This window comes from Pristiophorus japonicus, chromosome 1 (genome assembly GCF_044704955.1).
Source record: "Pristiophorus japonicus isolate sPriJap1 chromosome 1, sPriJap1.hap1, whole genome shotgun sequence".
Lineage (NCBI taxonomy): Eukaryota > Metazoa > Chordata > Chondrichthyes > Pristiophoridae > Pristiophorus > Pristiophorus japonicus.
In genome coordinates this window covers 29,067,549-29,094,571 of record NC_091977.1, presented here as the reverse complement: position 1 = coordinate 29,094,571, position 27,023 = coordinate 29,067,549, and the positions used below count along the sequence as shown (strand labels likewise).

General features: G+C 45.0%; 1 protein-coding gene across 1 annotated transcript in view; it reads left to right on the top strand.

Annotated features, from left to right (window-relative positions):
- glra3 (glycine receptor, alpha 3) overlaps nucleotides 1-27,023 on the top strand; it is a 280,830-nt gene that overhangs the window by 92,414 nt on the left and 161,393 nt on the right. Inside the window, exon 3 of the mRNA XM_070896552.1 lies at nucleotides 25,549-25,616. Within this exon, the coding sequence (XP_070752653.1) occupies nucleotides 25,549-25,616 (68 nt within the window). The remainder of the gene's footprint in view (nucleotides 1-25,548; nucleotides 25,617-27,023) is intronic.

Here is a 27,023-nt window from a genome sequence, read left to right as displayed (position 1 = left end):
AGCATTTTCATCGGCCGCGATCGATCAGGCCTGCACTCTGCGAGAGTACTTGGGGCTGATCGTCAGCGACAAGGGACCTTGTTTCCATGCAGAGCCTGCAACGATGGCCCTTCCCTTTAAGGGAGGGAAGGAGCCTCCATTCTCTGCACCGCTGGCCTCGACATTGTTCAGTGCTGCATCGCTATCGCCCCCCTGCCGGCTTTAGCGCTACAAGGGAAATAGTAATGCTTGATTTAGCGCTCCAAGAAGGAGGTGCAGTCAGAATCTCTCACATAGCGCCCGGCGATTCGTTTGCGCTACCACAAAAGTAATCGTCCCAGGCGCGGCGCTATGCAATTTCTGCCCCACCATGTCTTAGTAATCTTTCAATTACCGACATGGCACTCTCACCTCTGAGTTCGAGGGATCATGGGTCCAGGAATTCTTTTGTTTTATTAGTTCACGGGATGTGGAAGTCGGTGATGAGGCCCCATCCCTAATTGCCCTTGAAAGAAGATGGTGGTGCACCTCCGTCTCGAACCGCTGCAGTCCGTAACCTGGGCTGACTCTGCAGCGCTGTATTGAGGGAGTGCCGCACTATCGAATGAGATATTCAACTGAGGCCTCATCTTCCTTTTCATTAAGAGATATCGTGGCATTATTTGAATGAGAGCAGACGAGTTCTCCCAATGTTTGGGTCAACATTTATCTCACAACGAACACCACCACAAACTGATTGGGGGGAAAATTCCGTTCGGAGGCTTCCTGCCGACTCCAAAAAAATCTATGAAACTACCTGTTGGTCCCGGGGAAAGGTAAGATTCCGGTCTGAGGCTTTCATTCACTGCATAGCGTGTGGGGATCTGTCTTCCACGTACAAACGTCTATGCTGCAATCATGTGGGCCTGTCACCAATCACAATCTAGTATTCTCATTGATAATAATGGGAACTCCGTTTGTACGAGTTCCCATTACTATCAATGTCAATAACCCCCAAAAACACCGAAACACAGAACAATAAATTTAAAAAACACTTCACATATTTAAAATGAATTGAAATTAAATGTAATTAAATGTTTTAAAAAATATATATTTTTTGGAATTTTTTTTAATGTGTTTTACTAGGGTTAAAAATAAACTTACCTCAATGGACAGGGTTTTTAAGGTAAAAATGAGTGATTAAATTACATTTTTCTCTGTTTTAAAAGTGTTACACTGGTAAAAGAAAGCTATGTGTCTCATTTTTCCAGTCATAAGAGTTTGAAGGACATTCACTGGGCATGAGTTGGGCAAATAGCCCAATCTCTGCCGCATGGATAAAGTAAATGAGTTGAGGGCACAAATCATTACAAATGGGTATGATTTGGTGGCCATTACAGAAACATGGTTGCAGGGTAGCCAAGACTGGGAATTAAACATACAGGGATATCTGACGATTCGGAAAGATAGACAAGAAGGGAAAGGAGGTTGGGTAGCTATGTTAATAAAGGATGATATCAGGGCAGTTGTGCGAGACGATATTGGCTCTAATGAACAAAATGTTGAATCATTGTGGGTGGAGAATAGAGATAGTAAGGGGAAAAAGTTACTGGTGGGCGTAGTTTATAGGCCCCAAATAATAACTTCATGGTGGGGCGGGCAATAATCAAGGGAATAATGGAGGCATGTGAAAAAGGAACGGCAGTAATCATGGGGGATTTTAACCTACATATCGATTGGTCAAATCAAATCGCACTGGGTAGCCTGGAGGAGGAATTCATAGAATGCATATGGGATCGTTTCTTGGAACAGTATGTTACAGAACCTACAAGGGAGCAAGCTATCTTAGATCTGATCCTGTGTAATGAGACAGGAATAATAAACGATCTCCTAGTAAAAGATCCTCTCGGAATGAGTGATCACAGTATGGTTGAATTTGTAATACAGATTGAGGGTGAGGAAGTAGTGTCTCAAACGAGCGTAATATGCTTAAACAAAGGGGACTACAGTGGGATGAGGGCAGAGTTGGCTAAAGTAGACTGGGAACACAGACTAAACGGTGGCACAATTGAGGAACAGTGGAGGACTTTTAAGGAGCTCTTTCATAGTGCTCAACAAAAATATATTCCAGTGAAAAAGAAGGGCGGTAAGAGAAGGGATAAGCGGCTGTGGATAAACAAGGAAATAAAGGAGAGTATCAATTTAAAAACCAATGCGTATAAGGTGGCCAAGGTTAGTGGGAAAATAGGAGATTGGGAAAATTTTAAACGACAGCAAAGAATGATTAAGAAAGCAATAAAGAAAGGAAAGATAGATTACGAAGGTAAACTTGCGCAAAACATAAAAACGGATAGTAAAAGCTTTTACAGATATATAAAACGGAAAAGAGTGACTAAAGTAAATGTTAGTCCCTTAGAAGATGAGAAGGGGGATTTAATAATGGGAAATGTGGAAATGGCTGAGACCTTAAACAATTATTTTGCTTCGGTCTTCACAGTGGAGGACACAAAAACCATGCCAAAAATTGCTGGTCACAGGAATGTGGGAAGGGAGGACCTTGAGACAATCACTATCACTAGGGGGGTAGTGCTGGACAGGCTAATGGGACTCAAGGTAGACAAGTCCCCTGGTCCTGATGAAATGCATCCCAGGGTATTAAAAGAGATGGCGGAAGTTATAGCAGATGCATTCGTTATAATCTACCAAAATTCTCTGGATTCTGGGGAGGTACCAGGGGATTGGAAAGCAGCTAATGTAACGCCTCTGTTTAAAAAAGGGGGCAGACAAAAGGCAGGTAACTATAGGCCGGTTAGTTTAACATCTGTAGTGGGGAAAATGCTTGAAGCTATCATTAAGGAAGAAACAGCGGGACATCTAGATAGGAATAGTGCAATCAAGCAGACGCAGCATGGATTCATGAAGGGGAAATCATGTTTAACTAATTTACTGGAATTCTTTGAGGATATAACGAGCATGGTGGATAAAGGTGTACCGATGGATGTGGTGTATTTAGATTTTCAAAAGGCATTCGATAAGGTGCCACACAAAAGGTTACTGCAGAAGATAAAGGTACCCGGAGTCAGAGGAAATGTATTAGCATGGATAGAGAATTAGCTGGCTAACAGAAAGCAGAGAGTCGGGATAAATGGGTCCTTTTCGGGTTGGAAATCGGTGGTTAGTGGTGTGCCACAGGGATCGGTGCTGGGACCACAACTGTTTACAATATACATAGATGACCTGGAAGAGGGGACAGAGTGTAGTGTAACAAAATTTGCAGATGACACAAAGATTAGTGGGAAAGCGGGTTGTATAGAGGACACAGAGAGGCGGCAAAGAGATTTAGATACGTTAAGCGAATGGGCTAGGTTTGGCAGATGGAATACAATGTCGGAAAGTGTGAGGTCATCCACCTTGGGAAAAAAAACAGTAAAAGGGAATATTATTTGAATGGGGAGAAATTACAACATGCTGCGGTGCAGAGGGACCTGGGGGTCCTTGTGCATGAATCCCAAAAAGTTAGTTTGCAGGTGCAGCAGGTAATCAGGAAGGCGAATGGAATGTTGGCCTTCATTGCGAGAGGGATGGAGTACAAAAGCATGGAGGTCCTGCCGCAACTGTATCGGGTATTGGTGAGGCCGCACCTGGAGTACTGCATGCAGTTTTGGTCACCTTACTTGAGGAAGGATATACTAGCTTTGGAGGGGGTACAGAGACGATTCACTCGGCTGATTCTGGAGATGAGGGGTTTACCTTATGATGATAGATTGAATAGACTGGGTCTTTACTCATTGGAGTTCAGAAGGATGACGGGTGATCTTATAGAAACATTTAAAATAAGGAAAGGGATAGACAAGATAGAGGTAGAGAGGTTGTTTCCACTGGTCGGGGAGACGAGAACTAGGGGGCACAGCCTCAAAATACGGGGGAGCCAATTTAAAACCGAGTTGAGAAGGAATTTCTTCTCTCAGAGGGTTGTGAATCTGTGGAATTCTCTGCCCAAGGAAGCAGTTGAGGCTAGCTCATTGAATGTATTCAAGTCACAGATAGATAGATTTTTAAACAATAAGGGAATTAAGGGTTATGGGGAGCGGGCGGGTAAGTGGAGCTAAGTCCACGGCCAGCTCAGTCATGATCTTGTTGAATGGCAGAGCAGGCCCGTGGGGCTAGATGGCCTACTCCTGTTCCTAATTCTTATGTTCTTATGTTCTTTTGTTCTTATGTTCTCCTGGGGATGCGTTCGATTTTGACAGATCGGAAAAGCCGGTTTTCCGCGCATGTGTATCGCATCCTGAAAACCGGCTTTTGGGAGACCTTGCCGAGTGCGTGCACACTTCATACAGACCCGACGAGGTTGCAATTTCCGCCCCATTATCTGGTAATTGCTCTCATTTACTGTTTCGGTGACCTTGCAGTGTGCACACTGGCTGCTATGTTAGCCTTCATAACAGTGGCAACACTTTAAAATTTAATTCTTCAGTTGTGAAGCACCTTTGGATGCCCTCGGTATGTGAAAGGTGCTATAGAAAAGCAAGTTCCTCTTCTCTTTTGCGTTGAATTGCACTTTGGATGGGTAACATTGGGTTTAAGCAGATATGCGCAGCACTGTCGAAAGTGCTTTGACATCTCTGTACCAGGGAAATACCGCAGCGTGTGAAGACATCCTGTAATATGATACGTTGATTAAAAGAATTACAACAAAATGGAGACACAGCACATTGCAGCAACAGTAAACGGTGCTACAGAGTGCTCGGACATGAGCTGTCACCCACAATCTTCATTCACTGAATTCCTGATCCAAGCAAACATGGAATCATAGAATGATACAGCACAGAAAGAGTCCATTGGGCCCATCTTGCCTTTGTCGGCTCTTTGGTCATTCCATTACCCTGCTCGTTTCCCTTCAAGCATTTATCCAATTCTCTTTTGAAAGCCACGATTGAATCTGCTTCCACCACCCTTTCAGGCAGTGCATTCCAGATCACAACAGCTCACTGCCTAAAACACTTTTTCCTCAGGTCGCCTTTGGTTCTTTTGCCAATTACCTTAAATCTGAGGCCTCTGGTTACTGACCCTTCCACCACTTGAAGCAGTTTCTCCTTATTTAGTCTATCAAAACCATTCATGATTTTGAACACCTGTCTCAAATCTCCTCTTAACCTTCTGTGCTCTATGGAGAACAACCCCAGCTTCTCCAATCTCTCCACATAGCTGAAGTCCCTCATCCCAGGTACAATCCTTTTGTACTCTCTCTAAGTCCTTGACATTCTTCCGAAAGTGTGGTGCCCACAATTCTCCAGCTGAGACCTAACCAGTGTTTTATAAAGGTTTAGTATAACGTCCTTGCTTTTGTTCGCTATGCCTGTATTAATAAATCCTAGGATGCCGTATGCTTCACGTGGCCATACCCTAATCATTGCAAATCAGAGCCAAACAGATATCTGAGACACTTTACTATCCACAACACATTGGGCTGGATTTGGGGCTTTTTGGATTTTGGAGCATTAATCGCGTCGGGGCATTAAAGTTCGCGCTTGAAAATAGTTTGCGCCTCCGCCTGCAAGGTTCGGTGAAAATTTAAGTTGGAGGAGCATCAGCATTAAGTCAGGTGTTACACAACGGACTTTGTGCGCCTGAGCCGAAACTTGCAGTGGCAGAGAAGTTTTATTGGGCCCAAGTTTCCACAAGAAAAAAAACGGGCGCCCCTCCGAGCTGGGCGCCCATTTTTCACGCCGAAAACGACGCCTAAAAAAATCCTCGGTAGTCTCCACCGACTTACAGGTCCTGTGGCACTCGGCGCAGCCGGCACGAGCTGTGGGGGGGGGGCGGAGCCAGGTCCCTGCGCTGAAAACAGTGCCGGGACCTCTGCACATGCGCTACAGTCGGCACGCAAGTGCAGTAGCTCCAGGCGCCGAACTGTGTGGGAGGGGCCCAAAGCACGCAGCCCCTAGCCCTGGCCCAATGGCCTCACTGGGGCTGCGTGAATGAGGCTCCTCCCACGGCCAGCTCCTGCTCCCCGCCCGACCAGACCCGACACTCACTCCACCCCGCCCCCCCCGCCGACCAGACCCGACTCGACACCCGCTCCCCCCCCCCCGACAGAGACCCGCTCCCTCCCCCTGACCCGACACCCGCTCCCCCGACCCCCCCTCTCTCTCTCCCTCCCTCCCCTCTCTCTCTCCCTCCCCTCTCTCTCTCTCTCTCCCTCGCTCAGCGGCACGAACAGCTGCAGAATTCTCCCTGGCTGAAGCACTTTCACACAGGTAGGAAGATGGTTTATTTAATCTTTTCTTGGCTTATAAATGTTTATTCAGGTTGGATTTATTTGTATAATATTTGTAGAAGTATAAATAAGGATTTATTGTCAAATTTAATGAGTTCCCCCCCCCCCCCACCTCGTTCTGGACGCCTAATTTGTAACCTGCGCCTGATTTTTTAATGTGTAGAACAGGTTTTTTCAGTTCTACAAAAATCTTCACTGGCGCCATTCTACTTTAGTTTGGAGTACGTTTTCACTGTGGAAACTTTCAAATCAGGCGTCAGTGGCCGGACACGCCCCCTTTTGAAGAAAAAATTCTGTTCTAAACTAGAACTGTTCTACCTGACTCGAACTGCAGAAAAAAAATGTGGATAATTGCGATTTCTAAAATAGTCTGTTCTCCACCAGTTGCTCCTAAAAATCAGGCGTGAATCATGTGGAAACTTGGGCCCATTGTTGCTTAGTGCACTGCAACATAATGTTGTATACTGTCTGGTTTTATTTTGATGGGGGGTGTTTTTGTGACTTTGTTGCAGTAACATTTATGACTCGCCATTTGCCATTGGTGTCTTGTGCAACGTTCACTGGAGATGTGCCTTTGTGGGGGCACACAGCGTGTCCAGTATTAACTCCATCCCTCAGTTGCCTCCATTTAGGAGAGCCGGCCCATTATGAGCTGGCGATGTGCGAGTGTTGGTCCGGCAGCATCTCCACGCTGCCTCCCCCGTGGATGGGGGGGGTGCTATCCAATGGGGGCCTCACCAGGCTCCTCTTCATCGTCCTCTTCCTCCTGAGATGGGCCTGCAATCCCCAGGGGCAATGCCTGGCCCCTCATGATGGCCAAGCTGTGCAACATGCAGCACACCACAATGAATTCAGTTACCTGTTGATGGGAGTATTGAAGGCTGCCTCCAGAGCGGTGCAGGCATCAGTCTGCCTGTAGGAGATGGCATATCTCTGTCAGCACTTCCTTTCGGAAGCGCAGTCTTCTCACACACTGCTCCTCAGAGAGCTGGAGGTCTGAGCACTGGTGCCTGTGTGTGGGGGGTAAGCCCTCCTCCCCGGACACCTTCGGTCTCTCCTCATCCATGGGTCGACATGGCCAAGAGTCCGTCCTCTAGCTTGACACCACCTGGAAATAGCATGGAGCATGATACACTGGCTAACTCGTGATGCCCCCATTAAATTCTCTCACTGAAGTTGTCATGGCACTGTAATGTCAGATAAAAGTGAAGTTTGCAAATTAGAGCTTCACACAGCATTATGTCCACAACCATTGTAGTCAATATGACCTGCGATATAGGATACTCATCCCTCCATTTTAAAATGCTGCACCCTGGGAACGCCTGATTTTTTTCAGGTGTTTCCTGGGTTGGGCATTAAATGAGGCGTTAAGGCCGAATGTTCCATCCGGGGCGCTAGCACAGCATTGCACAACGATTGACGTCATCACCACGTTAAAAACGGAGGGTGGGACAGTAAGTTATTACGCCAGCACAAACCGTAGCCGAATCTTCCGCCCGGGCAGTAAATCCTGGACGCCTGGCATAACGCCCCAAAACAGCATTTAACGCCCCACCGGGGAGCTAACCGAGGCACAAATATGCCGAAAATCCAGCCCAATGAATATTCACACTAATATTTTCAGTTTTGATCTATTATTTCTACTGAGTTCAATGCGTTGTTGTGAGTTCCACAACACCAATTAATAATTAAGGGAATTTCAATATGGTATGTGCTTAATTTGTTTATTCACATCCCTTAATTAGAGGGATTAACATATGTGCCAATTGAGCATAAATCTTTGATTGAGAAGTGAGAGAACCCAAATTATCCTCAGCTCCTGTGATTGCAAAAGGAAACATTAGTCACATCAGGATTTAAATTCTCCACAAAATTGGAAAATCATGATTAAACCAGGTGAGTTGAGAGGTTGCTGTGTAGAAAGAGAGAAGAAAGGATTTGCATTTATACAGCACCGTCTTTTGAATGAGACGTTAAACTGAGGTCCCGTCTGTCCTCTCAGGTGGACGTAAAAAACCCTTTCGAGGAAGAGCAGGGCATCAGGGAAGCAATGCAGGAAAGTGATTGTGGTAAGGATAACCAGATTATGTCAGGAAGGGACAGAGCATACAAATAAAAGAGTGCACTAACAAATAGGGTCCAGATAAGAAAAAATAGCGATAAGACAAATAGGGCTAGAGTACAAAATAATGTTAAGATGTCTAATAATGTTAAAATTACAAAGTTAAAAGTATTGTACCTGAATGCACGAAGCATCTGTCATAAGGTAGATGAATTAACAGCACAAATAGATGTAAATGGATACGATATAGTTGCAATTACGGAGACATGGTTGCAGGGTGACTAAGGTTGGGAACTGAATATCCAAGGATATTCGATATTTAGGAAGGACAGGCAAAAAGGAAGAGGGGTTAGTGTGGCGTTGTTAGTAAAGGATGAAATCAGAGCAATAGTGAGAAAGGATATTGGCTCAGAAAATCAAGATGTAGAATCAGTCTGGGTGGACCTAAGGAGTACCAAGGGGCAGAAAACATTGATGGGAGTTGTCTATAAGCCTCCAAACAATAGTAGTAGTGTAGGGGACGGCATCAAACAGGAAACTGGAGATGCATGTAGCAAGGGTACTATAGTAATCATAGGTGACTTTAATCTACATATAGACTGGCCAAACCAAATTAGCAATAATACTGTGGAAGATGCATTCCTGGAGTGTGTACGAGATGTTTTTTTTTAGACCAGTATGTTGAGGAGACCACTAGGGAACAGGCTTTCCTAGATTGGGTATTGTGTAATGAGAAGAGGTTAATTAACAGTCTTATTGTGCGGGGTCCTTTAGGAAAGAGTGACCATAACATGATTGAATTCTTTATTCAGATGGAAAGTGAAGTAGTCCAATTTGAAATTAAGGTCCTAAATCTAAACAAAGGAAACTATGAAGGTATAAGGAATGAATTGGCTATGATAGATTGGGAAGGTTCATTAAAAGGCATGACGGTGGATAGGCAATGGCTAACATTTAAGGAACGAGTGCATGAATTGAAACAGTTATGTATCCCTTTCTGGCATGAAAACACAAAAGGAAAAGTGGCCCAACCATGACTAACAAAAGAAATTAAGTATAGTATTAGATCCAAAGAGGAGTTATACAAAGTTGCCAGAAAAAGTAGCAAGCCTGAGGATTGGGAACAGTTTAGAATTCAGCAAAACAGGACCAAGTGATTGATTAAGAGGGGTAAAATAGAGTATGAGAGTAAACTTGCAAGGAACATAAAAACTGACTGCAAAAGTTTTTACAAGTATGTAAAAAGTAAAAAATTAGTGAAGAAAAATGTAGGTCCTTTACAGAGAGAAACAGGAGAATTTGTAATGGGGAACAAGGAAATGGCAGAACAATTAAATAAATACTTTGGTTCTGTCTTCATGGAAGAAGACACAAATAACATCCCAGAAATGCTAGGGAACCAAGGGTCTAATGAGCAAGAGGAAATAAAGGAAATGATTATTAGTAAGAAAATAGTATTGGAGAAACTAATGGGACTGAAGGCCGATAAGTCCCCAGGGCCTGATGATCTGCATCCCAGAGTACTAAAAGAGGTAGCCATGGAAATAGTAGATGCATTGGTTGTTATCTTCCAAAATTCTATAGATTATGAAACAGTTCCTGCAGATTGGAGGGTGGCAAATGTAACCCCACTATTTAAAAAAAGAGGGAGGGAGAAAACGGGGAACTACAGACCGGTTAGCCTGACATCAGTAGTAGGGAAAATGCTACAGTATGTTATAAAGGATGTGATAACGGCACACTTAGATAATATCAATGGGATTAAACAAAGTCAACATGGATTTATGAAAGGAAAATCATGTTTGACAAACCTACTGGAGTTTTTTGAGATGTAACTGATAGAATAGATAAGGGAGAACTAGTGCATGTAATGTATTTGGATTTTCAGAAGGCCTTGATAAAGTCCCACATAAGAGGTTAGTGTGCAAAATTAAAGCACATAGGATTGGAGGTAATGTATTGGCATGGATTGAAAATTGGTTAACTGACAGGAAACAGAGAGTAGGAATAAACGGGTCTTTTTTGGGATAGCGAACAGTGACTAGTGGGGTACCACAGGGATCAGTGCTTGGGCCCTAGCTATTCACAATATATATATAAATGATTTGGATGAGGGAACCAAATGTAATATTTCCAAGTTTGCTGACGACACAAAACTAGGTGGGATTTTGATTTGTGAGGAGGGTGCAAAGATGCTGCAAGGCAATTTAGATAGGTTGAGTGAGTGGGCAAACACATGGCAGATGCAGTATAACGTGGATAAATATGAAGTTATCCACTTTGGTAGGAAAAACATAAGGACCAGGGGCTAGACTTTCCACTTCACATCGCCCATATATCGCCCAAAATGGTCTTTCATTGCCCATTTTTGCCAAAAAAAGTGGAAATTCAGGTTGGAGCATCGCCGAAAAATTATCCCCCTGACTTTTGGCTCACATCGCCGAGCTGATCGCTGAGGTAATCGCCCGCATATTGCCCATCCCAACTTTCGGCACATCGCCGGGCTGATAGCTCGCCGAGAACATCGCTGGAGAATTGTTGCTTTTTCGTTATTACGTTATTAAAAGACAATGCACAACAATTGTAAAATTCAACAAAACTTTATTATTAACAATTTCAATTTTAAACACCACCATTCCCACCCCCAACAGCAACAGTAACAAGAAGAAGAACAAGAAAAACATGAATAACAATACCACCCCCCCCCCGACCCCGCCCCCGCTCCCTACCTCGGCCACGTTTCCCTCCAGATCCTGCACCCCACTGTGTCCTAGCCCAACCGTCAGTTTTGGTCCCCTGGTACTGAGGCGACGCGGGTGTGCAGCGGGCGTGCAGCGGGCAATGACAAGACTTCCTGCCATGGTGGGGGTGATGGTGGTAAGATCAGCTGTTGGGAGGGTGGTTGGAGGGGAAGACAAAGCACGGGCAGGGTCATCGACTTCCAAGTCAGAAGGAAGTGCTTCCTCCTGACTTGCTTGTGCGCTGGGGGTTGTGCTTCAATCGATCACGGCACCTTGGGGTGCAGCGCCGAGCTCAGCCAGCAACGCATACCGCATTGGTGGCGGCAGTCTGTGCACGCATCTCCTCCAGAGTCTGCTGCATCGCCTCCGCTTGGGCAGCAGACACCCGGGAAAGTTCCCGCGCTAACCGCTGGAGATGCTCGCGATTTATCGCGACCGTCTCCTCGCACAGGGAGATCAAGCCCTCTATCCGATCGTCCACTGCAGGCGAATGTTGAGCTCGCTGACCTGACCTCTGTGGGGTCGGCATGCGCACTACAACGCGCCTTGGCGGTGCCGGCTGCATGCCGCTTGGTCCCGGTGTCTCTTCGGTCGCAATAGCAACTTCCACAGTGGCCGCAGGTGCATCCCCCTCTGTGGCTTCCTCCATTTCTTCCTCCTCCTCTTCCTCCTCCTCTGGCTCGGACATATACGCCTCCTCCTCCTCCTGTGCAGCCTCCACTCGCGCCTCTGGTTGACCTTCAAAGCACAATTGAGCCAATTGAGCTTATTAGAACAGAAGGGTACACATTACCGACAAGACTTTACATATTAATGTATCATTTGGATTTAACTGCCCCAGAAAACCTGCCGCAGCTGCATCAGTCGCAGATGGACACAGGGGTTTATAGGGAGCGCACCGAGAAGGGGACAGTTGGCCAGATGACCTTCCCCTGTTCTTATTGCTTATGTTCTTATGTTGTCAACCTGAGAGTGGCACAAAGGCTGCATTAATGACATGACATTACATCATCCTTACATTGCATTTTAATTAAATGATGTTACATTACTTTAAAACTGTTTCACACATTACTCACGTGATGCATGGGGGGGTCCCGCAACACCACGGGTGGTGGCCAAGCGACTGGTGGTCCCCACCAGCACTGCTGCACATTCCTCCAGCTCACTTAAAGTTTGCATGTAAGCAGGGTCCCCTCCGTGCACCTCTGCTGCGCCCTGTTGTTAGATATCTTCTTCTGCAAGCGTGAAAAGAGCATGGCATAAGCTAATTGACGAGCTAGTTTCATGGAAAGACAACAGCTTCAAACGTTACATGCAAATGAGATCCACAATTGATGTATGGTTATAACAAAGATCAGCGTGTTTTGGATCTGCATATGTATATATGCGTATGTATGTGTGTAAGAATTTACAAAATTTAATTGAATCCAGGAGATTTACTATTTCAGTTTTAATTACAATCTTCATCAATACAATATAAAATCTGTACTTACTCTAGCTGACGCCACAAGGCTGTTCCAGTGCTTCCGGCACTGATCAGGCCCCCTCGCCTCCTGGGATGCCGAGGAGGCGACGTCTGCAATCTCAGACCACAGCTTCCTTTACGCCCGGGGTGGAGGTTTGCCCTTAGCACCCCAGGTAAGTTCTGCCCACCTGGAGTGGACCTCCTCGTCGAGGGCCTCGTTGGCCTCGTCCGAAAACGGCTTTGCTCTTTTCCAATCCCCAGCCATGCTCTCAGATGATGATGACATATCTATAATTTATCCAAATCTCCAATTCTTCAAAGGCAAAAAACACTTTATTCAAGTCTCCAATGACAAAAAACTCCACAAAACTCCACAAATCTCCTCCCTCCAACTCCAACAACTCTCTCCTTTATCTCTCCTCTCTCTCCCACCACAATCTGCGCATGTATGGATGACCCTTGAGCTCCCGAAACGCACAAAATGCTGTCAACCGGGGAAAAAAAATTGCTTGCGCAGAAGCCCGTTGCAAGGGAAGCTTTTGCTTTCCACATCGCTGGCCATTCCTTGGGCGAGCATCACATGGCTGACTTTTGCATCGCCCATTTGACATCGATGGCCTATCGCCAACTGGAAAATTGCCATCCAAAAAATGGGCGATGAGCCAGCAATCGGTAAGGCTGAGACATCGAAAATTGCTGGAACATCGCCCATTTTTTGGCCAATGGACAGCAAAGTGTGAAGTCTAGCCCAAAGTATTATTTAAAATGTGATGGCTTGGGAAGTGTCGATGTACAGAGGGACCTGGGTGTCCTTGTATACCAGTCATTGAAAGCAAACATGCAGGTGCAGCAAGCAGTTAGGAAGGCAAATGGTATGTTGGCCTTCATTGCAAGAGGATTTGAGTACAGGAGCAAGGATGTCATACTACAGTTATACAGGGCCTTGATGAGACCGCACCTGGAGTATTGTGTGCAGTTTTGGTCTCCTTACCTAAGAAAGAATATACTTGCCTTAGAGGGAGTGCAGTGAAGGTTCACCAGACTGATTCCTGGGATGGCAGGACTGTCGTATGAGCAGAGATTGGGTCGACTAGATCTGTATTTACTAGAGTTTAGAAGAATGAGAGAGGATCTCATTGAAACGTATAAAATTCTGACGGGGTTGGATAGACTGGATGCGGGGAGGATGTTTCCCCTGGCTGGGAGGTCTAGAAGAAGGGGTCACAGTCTCAGAATATGGGGTAGGAAATTTAGGACTGAGATGAGGAGAATTTTTTTCCCTCAGAGGGTGGTGAACCTGTGGAATTCTCTACCACAGAAGGTTGTGGAGGCCAATTCACTGAATATATTTAAGAGGGAGATAGATAGATTTCTAGAAAGAAAAACCATCAAGGGGAATGGGGAAAAAGTGGGAATATGGTGTTGAAACAGAGGATCAGCTATGATCATATTGACTGGCGGTGCAGACTCGAATGGCCTACTATTGCTCCTATTTTCTATATGTCCTGGTCAATATTTGTCCCTCAATCAACACAACAAAAACAGATTATATGGTCATGATCATCTTGCTGTTTGTGGCAGCTTGCTGTGCACAAATTGGTTGCTGTGGTTCCCACATTACAAAGGTGACTACACTCCAGATGTACTTCATTGGCTTCAAAGCACTTTGACATGTCTGGTGGTTATGAAAGGCGCTATATAAATGCAAGTCTTTCTTTCTTCACAACTTCAGAACATCTCATAGTGGCTCACAGCCAATTAATTACTTTTGTAGTGTAGTTACTGTGGAAATATAGGGAAACTTGGCAGTCAAATTGTGCACAGAACGGTCCCACAAACAGCAAGAAGACAATTAGCCAGAACATCTCTTTTAGTAATGGTAGTTGAGGGTTATGAATTGTCCAGGAGACGGGGAGAACGCCCCTGCCATTGTTTAAATAGAACAGATGGGGCTGTGGTTTAATATCTCAGGCACCTCTGAGAGTGGAGCACTCCCTCAATTCACCATTGGACTGTCAGGCTGGATTATGTGCTCAAATCTCTTGGAGGCAAGAGTGCTACCCAAAGACAAAACAAAGCACTGGCCCTGTATTTAAGAACATAAGAATTAGGAGCAGGAGTAGGCCATTCGGCCTCTCGAGCCTGCTCCACCATTCACTAAGATCATGGCTAATCCTTTACCTCAAATCCACTTTCCCGCACTGTCCCCATATCCCTTGATTCCCTTAATATCCAAAAATCTATCGATACCTGTCTTGAATATACTCAATGACTGAGCTCTCTGCAAATTCCAAAGATTCACCACCCTCTGAGTGAAGAAATTTCTCCTCATCTCATCCTAAATGGTTCATCTCTTATTCTGAGACTGTGATCCTTGGTTCTAGACTCCCGAGCCAGAGGAAACATCCTCCCTGCATCTACCCTGTCAAGCCCTGTAAGAATTTTGTATGTTTCAATGAGATCATCTCTCATTCTTCTAAATGCTAGAGATTATAGGCTTAGTCTACTCCATCTTTTCTCATAGGACAATCCCTCCCATCCCAGGAATCAGCCTGGTGAACCTTCTTTGCCCTCCCTCTATGGCAAGTATACCCTTCCTCAGGTAAGGAGACCAAAACTGTACACAATACTCCAGGTGTGGTCTCACCAGGGCCCTATATAATTGCATTAAGACGTCTTTACTCTTAAACTCAAATCCTCTTGGAATAAAGGCCAGCATACCATTTGCTTGCTTAATTGCTTGCTGTACCCGCATGTTAACTTTGATTGATTCGTCTACAAGGACACCCTGGTCCCTCTGAGCGCCAACAATTCCCAATCTCTCACCATTTAAAAAATACTCTGTTTTTTTTATTTTTCCTCCCCATGTGGATAACTTCACATTTCTCCGCATTGTATTCCATTTGCCATTTCCCCTCAAAGTGGAAGGAAAGCCAGCCCTGGCTACTCTTACACACATCGTCACTAGCATTAGCCTAGACCCAAGAGTAGATTACCCACTTTGTCTCTCAGTGTGAAATGATGAAATCAGAAGCAAATAAGAAAATAACTCTTAAAGAAAAAACATAAGCCCCCTGCATACTTTAACTGGCAAAAGCAGTGAGTATTCGAGCCGCACAGGATAGAGAAATCTCAAATTCAATCCCTGGCAGTAGTAGAGATGCTACAATTAGCCTCACCCTGCCTGGGTTAGGGAGATGTAGGGCGGGTTAATTGTATCCCTGATTGTTACCCAGCAACCTCTACTGTTGTTGCACATATTGAGGTGGAATTTCCTGTGAGGGTGTAATCAGGAAGTTACGCCCAAAATTACGCCTGTCGGTGCGTTCATTTGGAAGATGTCAAATTTATCTATAAATTTCCTGACAATCGCATCAGCATATGCTAATTGTGTCCAATTTGTAAAAAATCCAAAAACGTAAAAATCAGTTGAGCCCCGACGAAAGTCCCACTCCAGAGACTTGAGCACAAAATTTAGGCTGACACTTCAGTGCACTGCTGAGTGAGTGCTGCACTGTCAGAGCTGCCGTGTTTCAGATGAGACGTTAAAACGAGGACCCCCTGTCCCCTCTCAGGTGACCGTAAAAGATACCATGGCAGTATTTCACAGAAGAGCAGGGGAGTTATCCCCGGTGTCCTGACCAATGTTTATCCCTCAACAAACAAAGCAAAAACAGATTATCTGGTCATTATCACATTGCTGTTTGTAGGAGCTTGCTTGTGCGCAAATTGGCTGCCGCGTTTCCTACATTACACCAGTGACTACACTCCAAAAGTACTTCATTGGTTATAAAGCACTTTGGGGTGTCCAGAGGTTGTGAAAGTCACTGTTTAAATGCAAGTCTTTCTTTTCTCTAACTTACTCTTTAAGTATGAACATTCAAGTTTCAAGCCAACTAATTACCATTTATGTATGTTAGGTTTAAGAACGTGCAATCATAGAAGCATTTTTATGTGACTCATACTGCTGTCATAAAAATGTCTTCAAAGAATCAAAAAGTAAAGATCAGGTCTCAGTGAGAATATTGCTTAAAAATCTCAATAAAACATCAGAAAAATGATGTGCTCTGTTGTGCCCAAAACTCTGGGTGTAATTTTACACCCATTTTGCACCAGTGTCACTGTAAGAAATTTGCAAGTGCCATTATACTGAGTCGAGATGCGTTTGGACGCAGGGATCGACGGAGAGATGCAAAAGAGCGAGGAAATTCAGGCATAGCATAATTACCTGCGTAACACACTTGCGTCTGAGTTTCTTTGATGTTTTACACCTCGAGTATGCGTGCCTCCAGGTGACAATACACAGGGAATTTCACCCCACGACAGCACTGAGGTCAGCTGTAATACTCCCTATGGTCAAACTCGTCAGTAAAGCAAGAGTGGGGGGTGGCGGAGGAGCTCTCCATAAAGAATGATAAATGCTACACAATGTATACACAGCAATCTTCAAACTATAGCGATGTATAAATGAAATTAGTGGGTTAATGACCCTTGCTGAAAACAAGATAGATTTTACAGATTGCAACAGCACTTTTAATGAATTGAGCACAAGAACGTAAGAACATAAGAAGTAGGAGCAGGAGTAGGCCATTTCTCCCCTCGCGCCTGCTCCACCATTCAATAAGATCATGGCTGATATGATCTTGGCATCAACTCCACTTCCCTGCCCACTCCCCATAACCCTTCACTACCCTATAGTTCAAGAATCTGTCGATCTCAATGACCTAGCCTTCATAGCTCTCTGGGATAAAGATAGCCACAGATTCACGACCCTCTGAAAGAACAAGTTCCTCCTCATCTCCGTTTTAAATGGGTGACCCCTCACTATAACTATGCCCCCTAACTCTAGATTCCCCTACGAGGGGAAACATCCTCTCTGCATCTACCCTGTCAAGCCCACCCCCACCCCCGACAATCCTATACATCTCAATAAGATCACCTTTCATTAATCGAAACTCCAATGAGCATAGGCCCAACCTGCTCAACCCCTCCTCATAAGACATTATTCAATGAACCTGCAATGTTTGAATATATGTAACAGTTAACTTTACAAGGGCTGTGAATTACAATGAAAGAAAATCATGGCAGAAGTTATTCTCAGCTTCAGAGCCAGGAGTCAGTGGTGAAAGTCATAGGCCATTGCAAAGCAAAACCTATAAACAGTGAGGTGGACAAAGCTGTATTGGAATTATTAATTCATTGGCATGACTAGTTTGGCTGAAAAATCATCGAAGCTGATCTTCAATGATGACGCAAGCTGGACAGACTGAGTAACCCTTCCTTATTCCTATATTCCGCATTCTCAAAACTCCAATTGTGCACAAGTAAAAACAGAAAATGCTGGAAATACTCAGCAGGTCAGGCAGTATCTGCGGAGAGAGGAACAGAGTAACATTTCAGGTTGATGACCTTTCAGCAGAACTAGAAAAAGTTAGAGACGTAACAGGTTTTTAAGCAAGTGCAGGGGCAGGGAAAGGAGGAGGGGAGGAAAGAACAAAAGGGAAGGTCTGTGATAGGGTGGAAGGCAGGAGAGATTAAATGACCAAAGGGATGATGGTGAAAGGCAAAAGCAGATGGTACTGGAACAAGTAACGAAACGAATGATGGGTCTAGAGGAGGTGTAAATGGCAACAGCAGAATCAATACTAGCACCTGCTATCTGAAAAAATGGGACAAAAAAAAGGTTATGATCTGAAATTGTGGAACTCAGTGTTGAAGACTGAAAAGTGTCTAAACGAAAGATGAGATGCTGCTCCTTGAGATCTGTTGGGCTTCATTAGAACAGTGTAGGAGGCTGAGGAGAGAGAGGTCAGAATGGGAATGGAGTGGAGAATTGAAATCACAGATCCGTAGAGTCTGAGGCACTGATATTTAATGAACCCCTGTTTTGGAGCAGGGTTGGGGAAGAATTAAGGTTGGGCCTGTTTATTTTTAACGGTTTCCCCGCCCGAAGTCCAGCCTGATTGACAGGTTTGGCTGCCTGTTGGGCAGAGAAATAATGCGGCACAAGACCGCGGCACAGGGGCAGGTAGGTTTAATCGTCGTTGGGGGTAGAGCGCGATGGAGGGAGTGGTGGGTATAGCATGGTTGGGAGAGTCGGGGTGATCACTGGGTGGGGGAGGGGTGGCGGCCGAGGATCGAGGGGAGGTCGGGGAGATAACGAAGACGGGTTAAAGATTGGGGGACAGTTCTGGATTTATTGGTGGAGGGGGTCGGTGATTGCGGGGGTTCTGTGATTTGGGGAGAGATCAGAGGGGGGTTGCAGTGCTGGGACCCCAACTATTTACAATCTATATTAACGACTTGGAAGAAGGGACCGAGTGTAACGGAGCCAAGTTTGCTGACAATACAAAGATGGGAGGAAAAACAATGTGTGAGGAGGACACAAAAAATCTGCAAAAGGACATAGACAGGCTAAGTGAGTGGCAAAAATTTGGCAGATGGAGTATAAGGTTGGAAGGTGTGAGGTTATGCACTTTGGCAGAAAATATCTAAGAGCAAGTTATTTAAATGGAGAAAAATTGCATAATGCTGCAGTACAGCGGGACCTGGGAATACTTGTGCATGAAACATAAAAGGTTAGTATGCAGGTACAGCAAGTGATCAGGAAGGCCAATGGAATCTTGGCCTTTATTGCAAAGGGGATGGAGTATAAAAGCAGGGAAGTCTTGCTACAGTTATACAGCGTATTGGTGAGGCCACACCTGGAATACTGTGTACAGTTTTGGTTTCCATATTTAAGGAAGGATAAACTTGCATTGGAGGCAGTTCAGAGAAGGTTCACTAGGCTGATTCCGGAAATGAGGGGATTGACGTATGAGGAAAGGTTGAGTAGGTTGGGCCTCTACTCATTGGAATTCAGAAGAATGAGAGGTGATCTTATCGAAACCTAAAAGATTATGAGGGGGCTTGACAAGATGGATGGAGAGAGAGTTTTTCCACTGATAGGGGAGACTAGAACTAGGGGGCATAATCTTAGAATAAGGGGCCGCCCATTTAAAACTGAGATGAGGAGGAATTTCTTCTCTCAGAGGGTTGTAAATCTGTGGAATTCGCTGCCTCGAAGAGCTGTGGAAATTGGGACATTGAATAAATTTAAGGCAGACATAGACAGTTTCTTAACCGATATGGGAATATGGGGTTATGGGGAGCGGGCAGGGAAGTGGACCTGAGTCCATGATCAGATCAGCCATGATCTTATTGAATGACGGAGCAGGCTCGAGCTGCCATGTGGCCTACTCCTGCTCTTATTTCTTATGTTCTTATGTTCTCTTGGGAAAGATGGGTGGGTTGGGGGAGGATTCGGAGATCATGAGGGTGATCGGGTGTCGGTGATGGGGGTCGGTCCATTATCACGGCGGGGGGGCGGGGGCGGTGTTTATGATTGCGGGAGATTCTGGAGAGATCAGAAGAACATAAGAAATATCAGCACTAATACAATACACAGCTCTGTGCCGCATAGCACTACAAAGGGGGTGAATTTCTCCGGGAATTTTATTCCCACTCGCCTGCTGTAACTTCAGAGGATATAAGAACATAAGAACATAAGAAATAGGAGTAGCAGTAGGCCATTTGGCCCCTCGAGCCTGCTCCACCATTCAATAAGATCACAGCTGATCTGATCATGGACACAACTCCACTTCCCTGCCCGCTCCCCATAACCCTCGCCTCCCTTTTCATTCAAAAGTCTGTCTATCTCAATCTTAAATATATTCAATCCCCCAGCCAACATTTACTGCCCATCCCTAATTGCCCTTGAAAAGATGGTGGTGAGCCACTTTCTTGAAGGGCTGCAGTCCGTGTGGCGAAGGTACTCCCACAGTGCTGTTAGGGAGGGAGTTCCAGGATTTTGACCCAGCGATGATGAAGGAATGGTGATATACTTCCAAGTCAGGATGGTGTGTGAGGTGAACGTGGAAGTGATGGTATTCCCATGCGCCTGCTGTCCTTGTCCTTCTCGGTAGTAGAGGTCGCGGGCTTGAGAGGTGCTGCCGAAGAAGCCTTGGCGAGTTGCTGCAGTGCATCTTGTAGATGGTACACACAGCAATCACGATACATCGGTGGTGGAGGGAGTGAATGTTTAAGGTGGTGGATGGGGTGCCAATCAAGCGAGTTGCTTTGTCCTGGATGGTGTCGAGCTTCTTGAGTGTTGTTGGAGCTGCACTCGTCCAGGCAAGTGGAGAGTTTTCCCACTCGTATTCCCACTTCCCACCCGAAGTAAAGCCATCAGTTTTTGTGGGTGAAAATTTCCTCCCTTGATCTCCCATGAGTATAATGAATTCAAATCACCTTCTTCCTGGTATGCATACGCCCTTGCTCCATTAGGACAGGCTCACCACCCACCACTGAACAAGCTTTACCCTCATTGGCAGCGTCGTGGCTAGCAGTTAACTGTTGCACCTGAGTGTTTCTATGCCGATGTTGAGTTACTGATGTTGGGTGACTCTCACTGTTTTTGAACTATTCTTGGCATCACACTGAAAAAATCCTGAATCTCAGAAGTATTTTTTAAAAACGTCCTCCATTTTGCATTTGGAATAAATGAGTAAATATGTTTATAATTTCTACTCAGAATGTTTGAACGCTTTTCTGCCCTCGAATATCACAAAGAAATGGGTATTAAAGCAGTTTCATAACCCAGTTACATTACTGCATCGCTGATCGTGCCTTCGACTATTTTTCCTTTACCTAAAATGACTTGAAAAATGAACATAACAAAAGAAAAGCTTTCACAATATTTTCGAGGGAATCATTGTGAAGCTGAATTTTTAGAGAAGGTTGTGTCTGCTGATCTTATGCAAAAGCGCCTATGCAAAAAAAAGCCAGAACCACAATATGAGATGTCAGTCTTGGTTCAGTGACAGCACTCTTGCCTCATAATCAGAAGGTTGTGGATCTAAGCCCCACTCCAGAGACTTGAGCACATAATCTCGGCTCACACTCCACTGAATTACGGAAAGAAAAAAATGAAAGACTTCCATTTATATAGCGCCTTTCAAGACCTTAGGATGTCCCAAAGTGCTTTACAGCCAATTAAGTACTTTTTAAGTGTAGTCACTTTTGTAATGTAGGAAACGCAGCAGCCAATTTGTGCACAGCAAGCTCCCACAAACAGCAATGTGATAATGACCAGATAATCTGTTATTTTTTTGTGATTTTGTTTGAGGGATAAATATTGGCCAGGACACCAGGGATAACTCCCGGGCTCTTCTTCAAAATAGTGCCATGGGATCTTTTATGTCCACCTGAAAGGGCAAAGGGAGCCTCGGTTTAACAGTCTCGTCCGAAAGACGGCACCTCCAACAGTGCAGCATTTCCTCAGTGCTGCACTCGAGTGTCACCCTAGAGTCTCTGAGGGAGTGCTGCACTGTCGGAGGTGCCATCTTCTGTATGAGAAATTAAACTGAGGCCCCGTCTGTTCCCTCAGGGAAACGTAAAATATCCCATGGCACTATTGGAGAAGAGGGTGAAGATCTGTTAGTATCCTAGCCAATATTTATCCCACAGCCAACATCATTAAAACAGATTACTGTGCCATTGATCTCAGTGCAATTTGTGGGACCTTGCTGTGCACAATTTAACTGCAGCATTACCCTACCATACAACAGTGACTACACTACAAAAGTGTTTAATTGACTGTCGAATGCTATGGGATGTCCTGAGGTTGTGAAAGGTGCTATATAAATGCAAGTTACCCAGTAAACAACCGTCTCAACAGCGAACAAAAAAGTCAGTTGGTCGCACGTTATGCCTCTGGGTTGCAAGGCTGTGGGGTCAAGGCCCATAACAGGACTCGAATGTGTCACCTAAGCTGACTCCGAGTCCTGCATTATCAGAGTTGGTGTCCTTTAGATGAGACCTCGACCTGCAGTCCCACCTACTGTTCAAATGAGCACGAAAGTCTATAATGAGATAGTCAGGTTGGTGTTCTGGAAGGATGTGATCAAGTGGACTGGAAGGTTTTTTTTTGCATCCAAAGTCATTTTGTCATCCGGTACTAGCTTGAGGACCATATTAACATGTGATCCCGGTCTAAATTCGGTTAATGGAATTTGGCAACGTCCATTACTCCTTGCTTACGCGATACAAGAGCTAAGAACGTACGAAAATGATGGGCAGGAAAAGACCAGCTGGTCCATCAAGCCTACCTCACACTCATGATGCCCGGGGCATCATGTCTAGACACCTCCCCCTCAATCCCCCCACCCTCATTTAGCATGTAGACTGTGGCTCAGTGGGTAGCACACTCACCTCTGCGTCAGGAGGTTGTGAGTTCAAGTCCCACTCCAGGGACTTGAACATATAAATTTAGGCTGACACTCCAGTGCAGTGCTGAGGGAGTGCTGCATTGTTGGAGGTGCCTTCCCTCTGATGAGATGTTGAACTGAGATCCTCTTAGGTGGATGTAAACGATCCCATGGCACTATTTCGAAGAAGAGCAGTGGCGTTATCCCCGGTATCCTGACCAATATTTATCCCATAATCAACATCACTAAGACAGATTATCTGGCCATTATCATGTTCCTTACATGGGAGCTTGCTGTATGCAAATTGGTTGCCGTGTTTCCACCTTACAACAGTGACTACATTCCAAAAGTACTTCATTGGCTGTAAAGCGCTTTGAGACGTCCGATGGTCGTGAAAGGCGCTATATAAATGTAAGACTTTATTTCTTTCCCCCCTCCACAGTCCTGTAATCTCCTGGGAGAGGCGATGGACCCAGGGTCAATAAGGGAAGCAATACTTTGGAAAATTCCTTTATGACCTATGTCCCCCACCCCCACACCCCACACCCCCCAGCCCCCATTCCGCAGGCATTCAAACCAGTCCAGGAGATCAGTGTTATCTGATTATCCACTTACCTTCTGCAGCACAGATATGTGAAGAGAAAAAGATTAGTGAAGAGAAACGTAGGTCCCTTGCAGTCGGATTCAGGTGAATTTATAATGGGGAACAAAGAAATGGCAGACCAATTGAACAAATACTTTGGTTCTGTCTTCATGAAGGAAGACACAAATAACCTTCCGGAAGTACTAGGGAACCGAGGGTCTAGTGAGAGGAAGGAACTGAAGGATATCCTTATTAGGCGGGAAATTGTGTTAGGGAAATTGATGGATTTAAAGCCGATAAATCCCCAGGGCCTGATAGTCTGCATCCCAGAGTACTTAAGGAACTGGCCCTAGAAATAGTTGATGCATTGGTGATCATTTTCCAACAGTCTATCGACTCTGGATCAGTTCCTATGGACTGGAGGGTAGCTAATGTAACACCACTTGTTAAAAAAGGAGGGAGAGAGAAAGATGGTAATTATAGACCAGTTAGCCTGACATCAGTTGTGGGGAAAATGTTGGAATCAATTATTAAGGATGAAATAGCAGCGCATTTGGAAAGCAGTGACAGGATCGATACCAGTCAGCATGAATTTATGAAAGGGAAATCATGCTTGACAAATCTTCTGGAATTTCTTGAGGATATAACTAGTAGAGTGGACAAGGGAGAACCAGTGGATGTGGTGTATTTGAACTTTCAAAAGACTTTTGACAAGGTCCCAGACAAGAGATTGGTGTGCAAAATCAAAGCACATGGTATTGGGGGTAATATACTGACGTGGATAGAGAACTGGTTGGCAGACAGGAAGCAGAGAGTCGGGATAAAGGGGTCCTTTTCAGAATAGCAGGCAGTGACTAGTGGAGTGCCGCAGGGCTCAGTGATGGGTCCCCAGCTCTTTAAAATATACATCAATGATTGGATGCAGGAATTGAGTGTAATATCTCCAAGTTTGCAGATGACACTAATCTGGATGGCGGTGTGAGCTGTGAGGAGGATGCTAGGAGGCTGCAGGCTGACTTCGACAGGTGAGGTGAGTGGGCAAATGCATGACAGATGCAGTATAATGTGGCTAAATATGAGGTTATCCACTTTGGGGGCAAAAACGCGATTACAGAATATTATCTGAATGGCGGCAGATTAGGAAAAGGGGAGGTGCAATGAGACCTGGGTGTCATGGTTCATCAGTCATTGAAAGTTGGCATGCAGGTACAGCAGGCGGTGAAGAAGGCAAATGGTATGTTGGCCTTCATAGTTAGGGGATTTGAGTATAGGAGCAGGGAGGTCTGACTACAGTTGTACAGGGCCTTGGTGAGGCCTCACCTGGAATATTGTGTTCAGTTTTGGTCTCCTAATCTGAGGAAGGACGTTCTTGCTACTGAGGAAGTGCAGTGAAGGTTCACTAGACTGATTCCCCGGATAGCAGGACTGACATATGAGGAGAGACTGGATCAACTGGGCCTTTATACATTGGACTTTAGAAGGATGAGAGGGGATCCCATAGAAACATATAAGATTCTGATGGGTCGGGATAGGTTAGATGTTGGTAGAATGTTCCCGATATTGGGGATGTCCAGAATCAGTGGACACAGTCTTCGGTAAGGGGTAGGCCATTTAGCACTGAGATGAAGAGAAACTTCTTCACTCAGAGAGTTGTTAACCTGTGGAATTCCCTGCTGCAAAGAGTTGTTTATGCCAGTTCATTGGATATATTCAAGAGGGAGTTAGATATGGCCCCTATGGCTAAGGGGATCAAGGGGTATGGAGAGAAAGCAGGAAAGAGGTACTGAAGAAATGATCAGCCATGATCTTATTGAATGGTGGTGCAGGCTCGAAGGGCCGAATGGCCTACTCCTGCACCTATTTTCTATGTTTCTATGTTTCTATCTCTGCCCCAGAGTGCCTTCACAGCAGAAGCTGAGGAGATCGGTCCTGTCTAGTGGTCGCATACCATTCATGTGTCAGGGCATCCTTAGCAGCTGCCACGGAACAGCTTGCTGCACGAATTCTTTCCAGCTGAAAGCAGAGACATGTTGGGGGAAGGCAGAGCAAAGCAGTCAAAGAAACGGAAGAGAAAAGCAGCTGTAAGCAAGTTCTCGGGGCCTCTGCAAAATGACAAGAGTGAACTAATTCAAACGGACGTTTTGCTTACAATCTCGCACTGCATGTCGGAGAGAACGTTTGTGCTTCAATGTTTTGTTCATTATTTTTACAGGCCCTCCTGTTAATGTCAGCTGCAACATATTTATCAACAGTTTTGGCTCAATTGCAGAGACAACTATGGTGAGTAGAAATATTTAGTCCTCCATTTTCCTCAGTAAGCTGATTTGCATAATGGTATATGTATGAAAAATAACTCTTTGTCAGCTGTGGCTCAGTGGGCAGCACTCTCACCTCTGAATCAGAAGGTTGTGAGACTTGAGCACAAAAATCTGGACCGACCCTACAGTGAGGCACTGAGGGAACGCTGCACTGGGGGAGGTAATCAGGAAGGCGAATGGAATGTTGGCCTTCATTGCGAGAGGGATGGAGTACAAAAGCGGGGAGGTCCTGCTGCAACTGTATCGGGTATTGGTGAGGCCGCACCTGGAGTACGGCGTGCAGTTTTGGTCACCTTACTTAAGGAAGGATATACTAGCTTTGGAGGGGGTACAGAGACGATTCACTAGGCTGATACCGGAGATGAGGGGGTTACCTTATGATGATAGATTGAGTAGACTGGGTCTTTACTCGTTGAAGTTCAGAAGGATGAGGGGTGTTCTTATAGAAACATTTAAAATAATGAAAGGGATAGACAAGATAGAGGCAGAAAGGTTGTTTCCACTGGTCGGGGAGACTAGAACTAGGGGGCACAGCCTCAAAATACAGGGGAGCCAATTTAAAACCGAGTTGAGAAGAAGTTTCTTCTCCCAGAGGGTTGTGAATCTGTGGAATTCTCTGCCCAAGGAAGCAGTTGAGGCTAGCTCATTGAATGTATTCAAATCACAGATAGATAGATTTTTAACCAATAAGGGAATTCAGGGTTATGGGGAGCGGGTGGGTAAGTGGAGCTGAGTCTTCGGCCAGATCAGCCATGATCTTGTTGAATGGCGGAGCAGGCTCGAGGGGCTAGATGGTCTACTCCTGTTCCTAATTCTTATGTTCTTATGTTCTTATGTGCCGTCTTTTGGATGAGACGTTAAACCAAGGCCCCATCTTCTCTCTCAGCTGAACGTAAAAGATCCCATGGCACTATTTCGAAGAAGAGCAGGGGAGTTATCCCCGGAATCCTGGACATAATTTATCCCTCAATCCACATCAAAAAACAGATTATCTGGTCATTATCACATTGCTATTCATGGGAGCATGCTGTGTGCAAATTGGCTGCTGCATTTCCTACATTACAACAATGACTACACTTTAAAAAGTACTTCATTGGCTGCAAAACACTTTGAGACATCCGGTGGTCATGAAAGGCACTATATTAATGGAAGTCTTTCTTTTCCACATTAACTTTGTGTTCATGGGACTTTTTGTCTTCTTTTAAGGCCTTATTACATGACTATTTTATTTAAACATGCTACATGGAGCTGTCATGTAGAGAATCTTTGAGGAAACTATAACAAGTCAAAGAAAACTATAACAATTACTTTCCTATGTTAGGTTGTAATAGATAAAATAAACAATAAATATAGAGACAAAGAGAAAAAC